This window comes from Pseudorasbora parva, chromosome 6 (assembly GCF_024679245.1).
Source record: "Pseudorasbora parva isolate DD20220531a chromosome 6, ASM2467924v1, whole genome shotgun sequence".
In the NCBI taxonomy this organism is placed as follows: domain Eukaryota; kingdom Metazoa; phylum Chordata; class Actinopteri; order Cypriniformes; family Gobionidae; genus Pseudorasbora; species Pseudorasbora parva.
In genome coordinates this window covers 120,901-137,500 of record NC_090177.1, presented here as the reverse complement: position 1 = coordinate 137,500, position 16,600 = coordinate 120,901, and the positions used below count along the sequence as shown (strand labels likewise).

The window sequence follows — 16,600 nt, the reverse complement described above, 5'->3', positions numbered from 1 at the left end:
ACACACACACACACACACACACACACACACACACTCAAACACACACACACACACACACACACACACACACACACACACACACACACACACACACTCAAACACACACTCATACAAACACACACATACAAACACAATCAAACACACACACACTCATACAAACAAACAAACACACACACACACACACACACTCATACAAACACACTCACACACACACTCATACAAACACACACACACGCACACACACATACACGCACACACACACACACGCACACACACACACACACACTCATACAAACACACACACACACACACACACACACACACACACACACACACACACACACACACACACACACTCAAACACACACACACACACACACACACACACACTCAAACACGCACACAAACACACTAAAAACACACTCATACAAACACACACACACACACTCATACAAACACACTCAAACACATACACACACACACACACACACACACACTCAAACACACACACACAAACAAACAAACAAACACTCACACACTCATACAAACACATGCTCACTCAAACACTTGTCAACGTGTGTTCCTGTGTGTGTGCGTGTATGTGTTCCTGTTGTGTGTGTGTGCACGTGTGTGCATGTGCGTGTATGTGTTCCTGTTGTGTGTGTGTGCGCGTGGGCTTGTGTGCATTTGTGTGTATGCGCGCGTGTGTGTGTGCACGTGTGTGTGTGTGTGTGTGTGTGTGTGTGTGTGTGTGTGTGTGTGTGTGTGTAGGGCGGTGTGGTGTATGTGAACTATGGCCGGCGGCAGGACTTCGAGCAGCTGCGATCTCTGGGCGTGTCCCTGAACGGCTCCGTTGCCGTGGCGAGAGTGGGCGGAGCCGTGAGCTTCGCGGAGAAGGTGTGGCTTGCGCAGGAGGCGGGGCTTGTGGGCGTCCTCATCTACCCCGACCCCGCAGACGTGCCTCAGGACCCGCGGCGACTCGGTCTCCATAGCAACGCCGTCATCTCAGAACACGTACGGTCCTCGTTTCGGTCCAGTCGAGACCAATTATAAATTTGACCTCCTTTTTAAGAGTTGAAATTATAATTTTGCCAGAATTTCATTACATGAACACTTGTCCAGTGGATTTCTTTAAGGGCGAGTGAAAGAGAATTTTACTAACCCGACTGACCAAGCGGATTAAATCGCTAATAACAAAAAAGTAACGAGCGAATCACCAAAATGCAAGAATGATCATTAGTTTAGTGTAAGAGGCGATGGATAGAGGATAATAGTGTAATATATAATGAGCTGAAGGTGGCGCTGTTGATGCTCGAGGAGAAATCACAACACATGACACAGCTAAACACTCAACATGTGACGATTATATATTTATAACATATGATACAGTTAAACATCATCACATGACCAAGAGTGTGTTTTCCTGAACACCATCACCACTGAAAATGTGTGTGAAAACGACTGAAAAACTCTTAGTCATGTGATGTTGTTTAACTGTATCATATGTTATAAATACAGTGAGGAAAATAAGTATTTGAACACTCCCACTCCAGTTCTCCCACTCAGAAATCATGGAGGGTCTGAGATTGTCATCAGAGGTGCATGTCCACTGCCAGAGACAAAATCTGACTAAGAAAATCCAGAAATCACAATGTATGATTTTGTACCTATTTATTTGTATGATACAGCTGCAGATAAGTATTTGAACACCTGAGAAAATCAATGTTAATATTTGGTCCAGTAGCCTTTGTTGGCCGTTCCAGAGCCCAAGCGTTTGCTGTAGTTCTTCAGCAGGTTTGCTCTGCAGGAGGGATTCTGGCCCACTCCTCCACACAGATCTCCTCCAGATCCGTCAGGTGTCTGGCCTTACGCTGAGAAACACGGAGTTTGAGCTCATCCTCTCCTTAATACAGTGCAGTCGCCCTGTCCCATGTGCAGAAAAACACCCCCACAGCATGATGCTGCCACCCCCATGCTTCACAGTAGGGATGGTGTTCTTGGGATGGTACTCATCATTCTTCCTATACAACTAACTATACAAATTAAATTTATGAATTAGGTCTTATTTAATTCTACTGATCTGCCAACATTGTCTCTCTATGATAAATTAAAATAAGCTGATAACATCACTGTTTACTCCAGAACGACTGTACAGCCAAATCTAATTCTGCTGCAGTATTGTCCTGTTTAACACTGAAGCTGCTCTGACACAATCGCCGTTGGAGAAGAGCGATATAAATAAAGATGATTGATTTATTGATTCCTCCAAACACATTTAGTGGAATTATGACCAAAAAGTTATATCTTGGTCTCCTCTGACCACATGACTTTCTCCCATGACTCCTCTGGATCATCCAAATGGTCATTGGCAAACTTAAGACGGGCTTGGACATGTGCTGGTTTAAGCAGGGGAAGCTTCCATGCCATGCAGGATTTCAAACCATGACATCTTGTACGAGTGTATTACCAACAATACGAGTGTATTACCAACAGTAACCTTGGAAGCGGTGGTCCCAGCTCTGTTCAGGTCATTGGCCAGCTCCTCCGTGTAGTTCTGGGCTGATTTCTCACCTTATGATCATTGAAACCCTACGAGGTGAGATCTGGAGCCCCAGTCCGAGGGAGATTGACAGTCATGTTTAGCTTCTTCCATTTTCTAATGATTGCTCCAGCAGTGGACCTTTTTTCACCGAGCTGTTTTCCAGCCTTGTGGAGGTGTGTGAGTGTGTGTCTCGTGTCTGTGGACAGCTCTTTGGTCTTGACCATGTTAGTCGTTGGACTCTTACTGATTGTATGGGGTGGACAGGTGTCTTTATCAGCTGACGACCTCAAACAGGAGCATCTAATGTAGGATAATAAATGGAGTGGAGGAGGACATTTTTTTCTAGATGATAGACAGGTGTTCAAATACTTATTAGCAGCAGTATCGTACAAATAAATAGTTAAAAAATCATACATTGTGATTTCTGGATTTTCTTTTTTAGATTATGTCTCACAGTGGACATGCACCTATGATCATAATTTCAGACCCTCCATGATTTCCAAGTGGGAGAACTTGCAAAATAGCAGAGTGTTCAAATACTTATTTTCCTCATTGTATATAATCGTCACATGTTGAATTTTTAGCTCAGTTTTTTGTTATTGGCCTTTTAATCCGCTTGTCCGGTAGGGTTAGTAAAATTCTCTTTCACATCCCCTTCAAAAGTAATGAGGATAGATCTTAAGATATTTTAATGTATAATATATGTTGTGCGTACCCATGTTTACACATACACAAAAATAGACTTTAGATGCGTTGTATAACATAGGCTATCACAAATAATATTAAAATCAAAACGTTCACTCAAGTTTTCTCTCCATGTGAAGTTTGTTTGCTGTTTTATTTTTACTGCCACACCAAATATTCAGCATAGAAAGCATATATATATATATATATATATAGTCATGGCACATATTTTCTGTTTTCTGTCAGGTTCACCTGGGCTCCGGAGACCCCTTCACACCTGGATTTCCATCATTTAACCACACCCAGTTCCCATCCACACAGTCCTCAGGCCTGCCAATCATTCCTGCTCAGCCAATCAGCGCCAACGTCGCTTCCAAACTGCTGAGGTCTACCACGCCCCTTTTCTCATTATTGATCCAATATGCTCAACATGGACTTTGAGATGTGTGTGTGTGTGTGTGTGTGTGTGTGTGTGTGTGTGTGTGTGTGTGTGTGTGTGTGTGTGTGTGTGTGTGTGTGTGCAAACACACACAAACATACACACACACTCATACAAAAACTCATACAAACACACACACTTATAGAAACACACACACTCATACAAACACACACACACATAATGGCCCTCATTTATCAATCTTGCGTAGAAACGGGCGTATATTTTGGCGTAAGATTATGCTTACACTCCTCTCACCGCCTGATTTATGAAGCTGTGCGCATCTCTGCAGTCCAGGTGTACGCAATACTTGCCCTTGATAAATGCAGCAGCTGAAACGATCGTCATTAGAATAACACGCCCCTATATATTCAAGTCTCCGCCTCCCCAATGCCCTCATTTTACGCCATGGACACACGGAAGACGGCAAAGAAGCGAAACTTCTCCGACGTGGAGATCGGGCGCGCTCAATCATCTCACTAGTCCACTAGTCAGGGCACTGATTAGGACATAAGTCAATGGGCCGACTCCCTGATCAGTGCCCTGACTAGTGGACTAGTGAGATGATTGAGACACGCCCATCGAGATCATCACCAGGGAAGTGGAAAAAAAAACGAAATTGTTTTATTTAAGAGTATAAAGAGTGGGAATAAAGGCACCCACAAAACAAAATATGGACCCAAATTACGAGTACTGTTAATAGTGTGGAAGTTGAGAAGCACTCCAGCAGTCTAAAGCTGTTTGGATGATAAATTACCCCACAGTGCATTATTTTACAGCACATGTTTGGAAACAATTAGCATTTAATTTCGTATCACGGCACATGTATTGGGGTGTACGATATGATGATGATGGACTGCATTTATATAGTAAATGGACTGCATTTATATAGCGCTTTTATCCAAAGCGCTTTATATTTTGCCTCACATTCACCCATTCATACACCGACGGTGATGTCAGCCATGTAAGGCGCCATCAGCTCGTCGGGAGCAGCTGGGGTTAGGTGTCTTGCTCATGGACACCTCGACACTTGGTCAGGTGGAACCGGGGATTGAACCACCAACCTTCTGGTTTGTAGACAACCTACATGAACCACTGAGCCACTGCCGCATAATGATGTGATGTGGAGTAGCCTCCATTCATTCACATTAATAATTGCGTGACAATTTGTAAGATTCTTTTTATTATTATTATTATGATTTTTATTATTAATGACGCCTATTGTTATTTGGAAGAAGAATGTCGTTATTGTTTATTTTATTAATATTTAAAAGAAGAAGAATGTAATTTTTATTATTTTGTCAGTCTGAATTATTCAGTCCCAGTCCGTGCGCAGCTGTGTTGTTGTACACACATGTACACACACACACACACACGCTCACTCAAACACACACACTCATTGAATATAATCAGTGTTAAATATGACCAGGGCATTGAGATGTATTAATCTGTGTGTGTGTGTGTGTGTGTGTGTGTGTGTGTGTGTGTGTGTGTGTGTGTGTGTGTGTGTGTGTGTGTGTGTGTGTGTGTGTCAGTCAGTTGTCCGGCCCTGATTGTCCTCGGGGTTGGCAGGGCAGACTGCCATATGTTCAGTGTGTTTTGGGGCCGAGCTTCACTGGGCCTGGAGAGCGGAGGCTAAAGATGGCCGTCTATAACACCATGAAGCCCGTTCTGCTCAACAACATCTTCGCCTCCATCGAGGGAAAAGTGGAGCCAGGTACGAGTCAGATCAGTGTGTTAAACTCTGCTCCTCTTCATCAGATCAGTGTGTTAAACTCTGCTCTTCTTCATCAGATCATTATATCATCATCGGGGCTCAGAGGGACTCTTGGGGCCCCGGAGCCGTGAAGTCCGGAGTCGGAACGGCCCTCCTGATGGAGCTAGCCCGAACCTTCAGCAACATGGTGGAGAACGGTACACACACACACACACACACACACACACACACACACACACACACACACACACACACACACACACACACACACACACACACACACACACACACACACACACACACACAAACACACACACTGACTCACATTCACAAACTGTCAGACACAAACAGAAACATAACAATACACACTCACACACTGAACTGTCTGATGGTCTTCAGGCTTTTACCCCAGACGCAGTTTGCTTTTCGTCAGCTGGGATGGAGGAGAATTTGGGAATGTTGGCGCCACCGAGTGGCTGGAGGTCAGAACTACACAAACATCAACACCCAGTACAGCAAACACACGGATGGAGAGATGTGTGTGTGTTTGTGTAGAATCATTGGGACTGTGTGTTTTCAGGGTTATCTGACCATGCTGCACCTGAAAGCGGTGGCGTATTTCAGTCTGGATCAGGCTATCCTTGGTAAAACACACACATACACACACACACACACACACACACACACATTTATTCATTAGACATTATGACAGCAGAATAAGCTCAACCTGTGTTCGTGTGTGTAGGTGATGATAACCTGTCGGTGTACTCCAGTCCCCTCCTTGCCGATCTCATCGAAGGAGCCATCAAACAAGTTTGTGTGTCTTACGCTTTCTTCTCACAGTGTGTATAGTGAACCTGAAGACCTAAAGTAGTGTTTGCCTGAGGTTTGAGAAGAGTTTGTGTGTCTTACGCTTTCTTCTCACAGTGTGTATAGTGAACCTGAAGACCTAAAGTAGTGTTTGCCTGAGGTTTGAGAAGAGTTTGTGTGTCTTACGCTTTCTTCTCACAGTGTGTATAGTGAACCTGAAGACCTAAAGTAGTGTTTGCCTGAGGTTTGAGAAGAGTTTGTGTGTCTTACGCTTTCTTCTCACAGTGTGTATAGTGAATCTGAAGACCTAAAGTAGTGTTTGCCTGAGGTTTGAGAAGAGTTTGTGTGTCTTACGCTTTCTTCTCACAGTGTGTATAGTGAACCTGAAGACCTAAAGTAGTGTTTGCCTGAGGTTTGAGAAGAGTTTGTGTGTCTTACGCTTTCTTCTCACAGTGTGTATAGTGAACCTGAAGACCTAAAGTAGTGTTTGCCTGAGGTTTGAGAAGAGTTTGTGTGTCTTACGCTTTCTTCTCACAGTGTGTATAGTGAATCTGAAGACCTAAAGTAGTGTTTGCCTGAGGTTTGAGAAGAGTTTGTGTGTCTTACGCTTTCTTCTCACAGTGTGTATAGTGAACCTGAAGACCTAAAGTAGTGTTTGCCTGAGGTTTGAGAAGAGTTTGTGTGTCTTACGCTTTCTTCTCACAGTGTGTATAGTCAATCAATCAATCAATCAACTTTATTTATATAGCGCTTTTACAATCACGATTGTGTCAAAGCAGCTTCACAGTGTCAAACAGGATAATATTGCGACAAAATTAGATTTGGCTGTACAGTCGTACTGGAGAAAACAGTGATGTTATCAGCTTATTTTAATTTATCATATAGCAACAATGTTGGCAGATCAGTGTTATAGTTTATAGAATTAAATAAGACCTAATTCATACATTTTATTTGTATAATAAGTTGAATAACTTTAATCATATTTTTAGTGTCCCCAACTGAGCAAGCCAAGCCAAAGGCGACAGTGGCAAGGAACCAAAACTCCATCAGGGCATGATGGAGAAAAATAAACCTTGGGAGAAACCAGACTCAGTCGGGGTGCCAGTTCTCCTCTGGCCTATTAACACACCGTGTAAGATTATTATTCTGGCAACCTTACAGGTCGGAAATCATATTAGATCGGATTATTCAAAATTTTCAGGGTATCACGGAAGAGACAGATTTATTTAGGATGGGGCGTCAATTACACAAGAGTATGAATACATGAAAGATCGGAATTATTGCGCCGAAGACGGGTTTTGAGCATGTCGTGCCAGTGAGGCAAATTCGGAGGAGACACCATTTGACACGGCTCAGCAGACACTCCAGGATGCGTTGGTCATGTCCAGGCAGGTCCACCATCCGATCCGGACAGGGCCCAGATCCGGGATAAACCTCGGGATAAACAGAGAGACTAACATTAGCGTAGATGTCACTCTTTTTATGATGTAACGAGTACATCAGGTGTTATGGGAAGTGTTCCCGGTTCCAGCTGACCTAGTTAATGCAGCCTAACAATCATAGTGAACCTGAAGACCTAAAGTAGTGTTTGCCTGAGGTTTGAGAAGAGTTTGTGTGTCTTACGCTTTCTTCTCACAGTGTGTATAGTGAACCTGAAGACCTAAAGTAGTGTTTGCCTGAGGTTTGAGAAGAGTTTGTGTGTCTTACGCTTTCTCCTCACAATGTGTATAGTGAACCTGAAGACCTAAAGTAGTGTTTGCCTGAGGTTTGAGTTTGTGTTGCAGGTTGAGCATCCGAAACACACGGGCCAGTCGATTCTGTCTCTGGTGCAGCGTCAGGGCGGTTGGAGGAACATGTGAGGAAGCTCCGCTATTACTGAGAAGAGTTCAGTGTGTGTGTGTGTGTGTGTGTGTGTGTGTGTGTGTGTGTGTGTGTGTGTGTGTGTGTGTGTGTGTGTGTGTGTTAACGAGTCTGTCCTGATGTTTGCAGAGTGAAGCCGTTGTATCTGAACAGCGGCGCCTACAGTTTCACCGCATTCGGAGGAGTTCCTGCCATGCAGCTGCATTTCAACGAAGTAAAATATAAAACAGCTATTATATAGTATAAATAATACAAACCCGATTCCAAAAAAGTTGGAACACTGTACAAATTGTGAATAAAAACAGAATGCAATGATGTAGAAGTTTTAATTTCCAATATTTTATTCAGAATACAACAAAGATGACATATCAAATGTTTACACTGAGAAAATGTATCATTTTAGGGGAAAAATAAATTGATTTTAAATTTCATGGCATCAACACATCTCTCAGAGTTGTGCCGTGGCCATGTTTCCCCCTGTGTGTCATCCCCTCTTCTTTTTATATCAGTCTGCAAACGTCTGGGCACTGAGGAGACGAGTTGCTCAAGTTTAGGAATAGGAATGTTGGCCATTCTTGTCTAATACAGGCTTCTAGCTGCTCAACTGTCTTAGGTCTTCTTTATCGCATCTTCCTCTTTATGATGCGCCAAATGTTTTCTAATGGTGAAAGATCTGGACTGCAGGCTGGCCATTTCAGTGCTGGATCCTTCTTCTGCTTCTTCTTCATGATGTTGTAATTGATGCAGTGTGTGCTCTGGCATTGTCATGTTGGAGAATGGGAGGGCTTCCCTGAAAGAGACGCCGTCTGGATGGAGCAGATGTTGTTCTAGAACTTGGATAGACCTTTCAGCATTGATGGCCTTTCCAGATGTGTAAGCTGCCCATGCCACACACACTCATGAACCCCAGACCATCAGAGATCAGCTTCTGAACTGAGCGCTGAGACAGCTTGGGTTGTCCTTGTCCTCTTTTTTCCGGATGACGTCCCAGTTTTCCAAAAAGAACTTTAACTTTTGATTCGTCTGACCCCAGAACAGTTTTCCACTTTGCCTCAGTCCTCTTTAAATGAGCCTTGGCCCAGAGGAAACGCCTGCGCTTCTGGATCATGTTTAGATATGGCTTCTTCTTTGACCTGTAGAGTTTTAGCCGGCGACGGCGAATGGCGCGGTGGATTGTGTTCACCAATGTTTTCTGGAAGTATTCCTGAGCCCATGTTGTGATGTCCATTACAGTAGCATTCCTGTATGTGCTGCAGTGCCGTCTAAGGGCTGAAGATCACGGCCATTCGGTTTGGTTTTGACCCTTACGCTCAGAGATTGTTCCAGATTCTCTGAGTCTTTGGGTGATATTATGCGCTGTAGATGAGGATAACTCTCTGAGAAACTCCTTTCTGATATTGCTCCACTATTGTCCGCCGCAGCATTGGGGGAATTGGTGATCCTCTGCCCATCTTGCCTTCTGAGAGACACTGCCACTCTGAGAGGCTCTTTATACCCAATCATGTTGCCGATTGACCTAATAAGTTGTAAATTGGTTCTCCAGCTGTTCCTCATATGTACATTTAACTTTTCCGGCTTCTTATTGCTACCTGTCCCAACAGGTACCTGTTCCTGTTTATTGGAATGTGTAGCTCTCATGAAATCCAAAATGAGCTGATATTTGGCATGGCATTTCAAAATGTCTCACTTTCAATGATTGCAATCCTTTTTTATTCATAATTGGTGCAATGTCCCAACTTTTTTGTAATGGGGATTGTGTGAGAGTATTTTTGATTGGTGTGTGTGTGTTTCTCACTGGGAGTGTGTGTGAGTATTTGGGATTTGTGTGTGTGCAGGACGCCCGCTCGTACCCGTTCGTGAACACTCATCTGGACAGTGTGGGCCGTCTGCAGGAGCTTCTGCAGGGCCGTTTGGGGGCCGTGGGTCGGGCCGTGGCGGAGCTGGTGGGTCTGATGGTGCTGAAGCTCTCACATGATCACATCTTGCCTCTGGACGTCACCTGCTATAGCAGCACCGCTCAACAGCTCAGCTCCACTCTCAGCCTACACGCTGCGGAGCTACAGGTGCGCACACACACACACACACACACACACACACACACACACACACACACACACACACACACACACACACACACACACACACACACACACACACACACACACACACACCTACACCTGCTATAGCAGCACCGCTCAACAGCTCAGCTCCACTCTCAGCCTACACGCCGCGGAGCTACAGGTGCGCACACACACACACACACACACACACACACACACACACACACCTACACCTGCTATAGCAGCACCACTCAACAGCTCAGCTCCACTCTCAGCCTACACACCGCGGAGCTACAGGTGCGCACACACACACACATACACACACACACCTGCTATAGCAGCACCACTCAACAGCTCAGCTCCACTCTCAGCCTACACGCCGCCGAGCTACAGGTGCGCACACACACACACACACACACACACACACACACACCTGCTATAGCAGCACCACTCAACAGCTCAGCTCCACTCTCAGCCTACACACCGCGGAGCTACAGGTGCGCACACACACACACATACACACACAAACACACACACCTGCTATAGCAGCACCACTCAACAGCTCAGCTCCACTCTCAGCCTACACGCCGCGGAGCTACAGGTGCACACACACACACACACACACACACACACACACAAACACACGCACACACACACACCTGCTATAGCAGCACCGCTCAACAGCTCAGCTCCACTCTAAGCCTACACGCCGCGGAGCTACAGGTGCACACACACACACACACACCTGCTATAGCAGCACCGCTCAACAGCTCAGCTCCACTCTCAGCCTATACGCCGCGGAGCTACAGGTGCACACACACACACACACACACACACACACACACACACACACACTCACACACACACAGAGGTATATATGCAGCTGTAAAGCTCCTGTAATCTGCCTTTGTCTCTGTCAGGCGAGGGGTTTGTCTCCGCAGTGGGTCTTCAGCGCACGAGGCGATTTCAGCAGAGCGGCTAAAAACCTGCACGAGGCCATAAAGAACAGCGACATTCAGGACGAACGACTGGCCAGACTCTACAACACACGCATCATGAGGGTGAGCACACACACACACACACACACACACACAGACTCTACAACACGCGCATCATGAGGGTGAGCACACACACACACAGACTCTACAACACGCGCATCATGAGGGTGAGCACACACACACACACAGACTCTACAACACGCGCATCATAAGGGTGAGCACACACACCAGGAGAACTGATGAATAAGAGCAAAATATACTCTTATTATCGTTATCAAGAAAATACCAGAAAATATTGAGATATCCTTTTTTGTCGACATCGCACAGCCCTAGCGTGAGTTAATGCTCCCTAAATGCACATATTTCCTGTTCTCAGGTGGAATACTACTTCTTGTCGCAGTACGTGTCGGTGGTGGAGACGCCATTCCGTCACGTATTCCACGGCCGAGGCGATCACACTCTGAGCGCGCTAAAGGAACATCTGGATCTGCTGCGGTCCCACCCAAACATGTTCCACGAGGCCCGGTTCCGCCGCCAGCTGGCCCTCTTTACCTGGACCCTTCAGGGAGCAGCCAATGCGCTCAGCGGAGACGTCTGGAACATAGACAACCCGCTCTAGAACAGGCTCTAGAACAGCTTCAGACGACCCGCTCTAGAACAGCTTCAGACAACCCGCTCTAAAACAGCTTCAGACGACCCCCTCTAGAACAGCTTCAGACGACCCGCTCTAGAACAACTTCAGATGACCCCCTCTAGAACAACTTCAGATGACGACCTCTAGATCAACTTCAGACGAGCCGCTCTAGAACAGCTTCAGACGACCCGATCTAGAACAGCTTCAGATGACCCCCTCTAGAACAGCTTCAGATGACGACCTCTAGATCAACTTCAGACGAGCCGCTCTAGAACAGCTTCAGACGACCCGCTCTAGAACAGCTTCAGACGACCCGCTCTAGAACAGCTTCAGACGACCCGCTCTAGAACAGCTTCAGACGACTCCCTCTAGAACAGCTTCAGACGACCCCCTCTAGAACAGCTTCAGATGACCCGCTCTAGAACAGCTTCAGACGACCCCCTCTAGAACAGCTTCAGACGACCCCCTCTAGAACAGCTTCAGACGACCCGCTCTAGAACAGCTTCAGACAACCCCCTCTAGAACAGCTTCAGACGACCCCCTCTAGAACAGCTTCAGACGACCCGATCTAGAACAACTTCAGACGACTCGCTCTAGAACAGCTTCAGACGACCCCCTCTAGAACAGCTTCAGACGACTCCCTCTAGAACAGCTTCAGACGACTCCCTCTAGAACAGCTTCAGACGACCCGATCTAGAACAACTTCAGACGACCCGCTCTAGAACAACTTGAGACGACTCCCTCTAGAACAGCTTCAGACGACCCCCTCTAGAACAGCTTCAGACGACCACCTCTAGAACAGCTTCAGACGACTCGCTCTAGAACAACTTCAGACGACCCCCTCTAGAACAGCTTCAGACGACCCCCTCTAGAACAGCTTCAGACGACCCCCTCTAGAACAGCTTCAGACGACCCCCTCTAGAACAGCTTCTAGAACAACTTCAGACGACCCGCTCTAGAACAACTTCAGACGACCCCCTCTAGAACAGCTTCAGACGACCCCCTCTAGAACAGCTTCAGACGACCCGCTCTAGAACAGCTTCAGACGACCCCCTCTAGAACAGCTTCAGACGACCCGCTCTAGAACAGCTTCAGACGACCCCCTCTAGAACAGCTTCAGACGACTCGCTCTAGAACTGCTTCAGACGACCCGATCTAGAACAACTTCAGACGACTCGCTCTAGAACAACTTCAGACGACCCCCTCTAGAACAGCTTCAGACGACCCCCTCTAGAACAGCTTCAGACGACCCGCTCTAGAACAGCTTCAGATGACCCCCTCTAGAACAGCTTCAGACGACCCCCTCTAGAACAGCTTCAGACGACTCGCTCTAGAACAACTTCAGACGACCCCCTCTAGAACAGCTTCAGACGACCCCCTCTAGAACAGCTTCTAGAACAACTTCAGAGGACCCGCTCTAGAACAGCTTCAGATGACCCCCTCTAGAACAGCTTCATACGACCCCCTCTAGAACAGCTTCAGACGACCCCCTCTAGAACAGCTTCAGACGACTCGCTCTAGAACAGCTTCAGACGACCCCCTCTAGAACAGCTTCAGACGACTCGCTCTAGAACTGCTTCAGACGACCCGATCTAGAACAACTTCAGACGACCCGCTCTAGAACAGCTTCAGACGACTCGCTCTAGAACAACTTCAGACGACCCCCTCTAGAACAGCTTCAGACGACCCGCTCTAGAACAGCTCCAGACGACTCGCTCTAGAACTGCTTCAGACGACCCGATCTAGAACAACTTCAGACGACCCGCTCTAGAACAGCTTCAGACGACTCGCTCTAGAACAACTTCAGACGACCCCCTCTAGAACAGCTTCAGACCACCCCCTCTAGAACAGCTTCAGACGACCCGCTCTAGAACAGCTTCAGACGACCCCCTCTAGAACAGCTTCTAGAACAACTTCAGACGACCCGCTCTAGAACAACTTCAGACGACTCGCTCTAGAACAGCTTCAGACGACCCCCTCTAGAACAGCTTTAGACGACCCCCTCTAGAACAGCTTCAGACGACCCGCTCTAGAACAACTTCAGACGACCCGCTCTAGAACAGCTTCAGACGACCCGCTCTAGAACAACTTCAGACGACCCGCTCTAGAACAGCTTCAGACGACCCGATCTAGAGCAACTTCAGACGACCCCCTCTAGAACAGCTTCAGACGACCCCCTCTAGAACAGCTTTAGACGACTCGCTCTAGAACAGCTTCAGACGACTCGCTCTAGAACAACTTCAGACGACCCGATCTAGAGCAACTTCAGCCTTTATTTATTCAGAGACGGCACTCTCCTTTCGGGGATATTCTAAAACGCTTAAACGGATAGTTCATCCAATGAGAATGTGATGTTTATCTGCTGACCCTCCAGGGCAAAAAAAGCTCTTCTTAGTAATTTTGTCTTGTTTCTAGTCTAAATTCCTAACAATTCTTAAATTAAGATGCACACTGAAAAACAATGCTTTTCTTAGTATTTCTGTCTTGTTTCTAGTCAAAATATCTAAAAACCTTCACATTAAGAAACTTTTACTAGACAAGTAACAATTATTGTCTTGTTTTGGGGGAAAAGATTAAAATGAAGAGAGTTTTTGCTTAAAATAAGATAAATAATCTGCCAATGGGGTGAGAAAAATAATCTTGTTTTCTGTTGGAATTAAGATAATTTTGGCAGATAATTTTGCTTATTTAAAGGAAAAACTCTCTTCATTTTGAGTTATTTTCCCCCAAAACAAGTCAATTACTTTTACTTGTCTAGTAAATACTTCTTGACTTAAGAATTTTTAGATGCTTGGACTAAAAACAAGACAAAAATATTGAGTAAGAAAAGCATTTTTCTTGCAGTGCATTTACTGTATAAGTAAAACAACATAATATATTTTTTCTTGTTTTGTTGTAAATAAAATCAAAGTGAGTTTTTGCTTAAAACAGGCAAAATGATCTGCCAATGGGGTGAGAAAAATAATCTTATTTCTGATTGAAATCTTGTTTCTTGTTTCCGTCCCAAACAGAAATAAGATTATTTTTCTCCCCCCATTGGCAGATCATTTTGCCTGTTTTAAGATTTTTTAAGTTTTAGATAGTTTTCCCCATAAAACAAGAAATGCCGTTTTACTGATCTAGTAAATGCATCTTGATTTAAGAATATTTAGATATTTGGACTGGAAACGAGACACAAATACTATATAAGAAAAGCATTTTTTTTTGTAGTGTAGGTGTGTTTGTTCCTTCATTAGAACACAAATGAAGATTTTTAACTCAACCTTTGCTCATATAATGCAAGTCAATATTTCTATGAGAGTAAAAAACACAGACATACGAATCCATATTAAACCCTGTGGCTCGTGGCGACACATGGATGTCTTAAGACACGAAACAATGGCTTTCTGCCCAAAACACAACAGTATTTGTGTTACTTTAAGGTCAAAATACCGGCGATATCATAGATATCTATAGATGCCTCATTAGTGCCCGCATGAATGGGTCAAATTAGGCATCTTTATAAATATATCTATGACCGCGCCAGTATTTTAACCTCAGTCAGCAGAAGTAATGGCGCTGGGAATACTAGATGGGATTCGTCTGATATGAGGTAGAAATAACACAAATACTGTTGTGTTTCTGGCACAAAGCCATCGTTTCGTGTCTTAAGACATTTAGGGCCAAACAATTATTATTATTATTTAAATTCTGTGTTGTGTATAATAACATTTCTGCTGATCAAATGAAGGCATAAAACATTAATTTAATTCTTAGAAGAATTTAGTTCTTCTGCTCTACATCGTGTTTTCTTAATAAACCGTGTCCTGAATTTGGTCTTTTAGCATCTATTAATGCATTAATTGAGCGTTTTAGAATATCCCGAGCGCTTCGCTTCTGGTTCGGAGTGTGTTTTCATATCTGCTCAACACAACTGTGATTTACTAATATGCTCTTTTTTTGTCTTATCCGAATATATTCTCGTTAATTAATTTGTTAATTAGCAATTATGATTGAGAAGAGATTTTTTTTATTACTGCGTGATATGAGACTCTTATGAATGTGAACGGTAATTATCGAGAGCAGTGACTCTCATAATTATGACAGCCATGCTGTCGTCCAATCAAAGAGCAGCATCTGCTTTCAATCGACTCTGATGTCACGTGACCCCGCCCTCAGACTCTGATCTTATTGGTGCGTTCACACCATGTTGTAAGAGTTGTAGTTCCGACTTATAAAAAGTGTTCAAGTCTTCGATCAGATAATTCTGAGGTGTCACGTGCTGTCAAAATGATGGTAGTTACGTCATGTTGTGAATGCAGCATTTTAGCTGTACGTAGGTCAGGTGCATCTCTTCAGTCTGGGCTCATGTGTGTTGGGTCAATGATCATCTGTCATCTACTGTATTGATCCCACATTGCTTATATTTTAAAAGCATTTAGACAGTTTGCTGTAAAGTGCATTTAAATAAAAATGTTTTCTCTTTTAAATACGTCTACATCTTCATATTGTTGTGCCCCTGTGGCAATCACCAAAACTAACGGAACAAACGGCAACTTTGAAATGAGTTAGAGTTGAATTATAAATTCTTAAAGTGATCTTGACGTGTTTTATAATGAACACAAAACCAGGACTGCCTTCAATCCTGCCAACTCTTATCCATCCAGAACAAACAGGCTTTATCAGAGGACGTTATCCATGCAACAACATACGTCGGCTATTCGATATAATTAATAGTTCCACTAAACAAATAACACAAACGATTATCGTCTCCCTTGATGCTGAAAAGGATTTTGACAAGGTAAATTGGACATTTCTCTACACTACACTAGAAAAATATGGTTTTGGTAATTATTTCACACACTGGATCAAGTTGTTAT

General features: G+C 44.6%; 1 protein-coding gene across 3 annotated transcripts in view; it reads left to right on the top strand.

Annotated features, from left to right (window-relative positions):
* tfr2 (transferrin receptor 2) overlaps positions 1 to 16,210 on the top strand; it is a 46,288-nt gene extending 30,078 nt beyond the window's left edge. For 2 of the 3 annotated variants that reach the window (XM_067445301.1, XM_067445300.1), the window contains exons 7-18: positions 772 to 1,014; positions 3,473 to 3,612; positions 5,198 to 5,379; positions 5,457 to 5,576; positions 5,779 to 5,861; positions 5,960 to 6,023; positions 6,125 to 6,192; positions 7,974 to 8,044; positions 8,179 to 8,263; positions 9,885 to 10,112; positions 11,030 to 11,170; positions 11,484 to 16,210. In XM_067445301.1, the coding sequence (XP_067301402.1) occupies positions 772 to 1,014; positions 3,473 to 3,612; positions 5,198 to 5,379; positions 5,457 to 5,576; positions 5,779 to 5,861; positions 5,960 to 6,023; positions 6,125 to 6,192; positions 7,974 to 8,044; positions 8,179 to 8,263; positions 9,885 to 10,112; positions 11,030 to 11,170; positions 11,484 to 11,726 (1,668 nt within the window). In that variant the 3' untranslated portion in view covers positions 11,727 to 16,210. Of the gene's footprint in view, positions 1 to 771; positions 1,015 to 3,472; positions 3,613 to 5,197; positions 5,380 to 5,456; positions 5,577 to 5,778; positions 5,862 to 5,959; positions 6,024 to 6,124; positions 6,193 to 7,973; positions 8,045 to 8,178; positions 8,264 to 9,884; positions 10,113 to 11,029; positions 11,171 to 11,483 lie in introns of those variants that run through there. The other variant, XR_010905275.1, reaches the window with a different exon arrangement.
* The last annotated feature ends 390 nt before the right edge of the window (positions 16,211 to 16,600 follow it).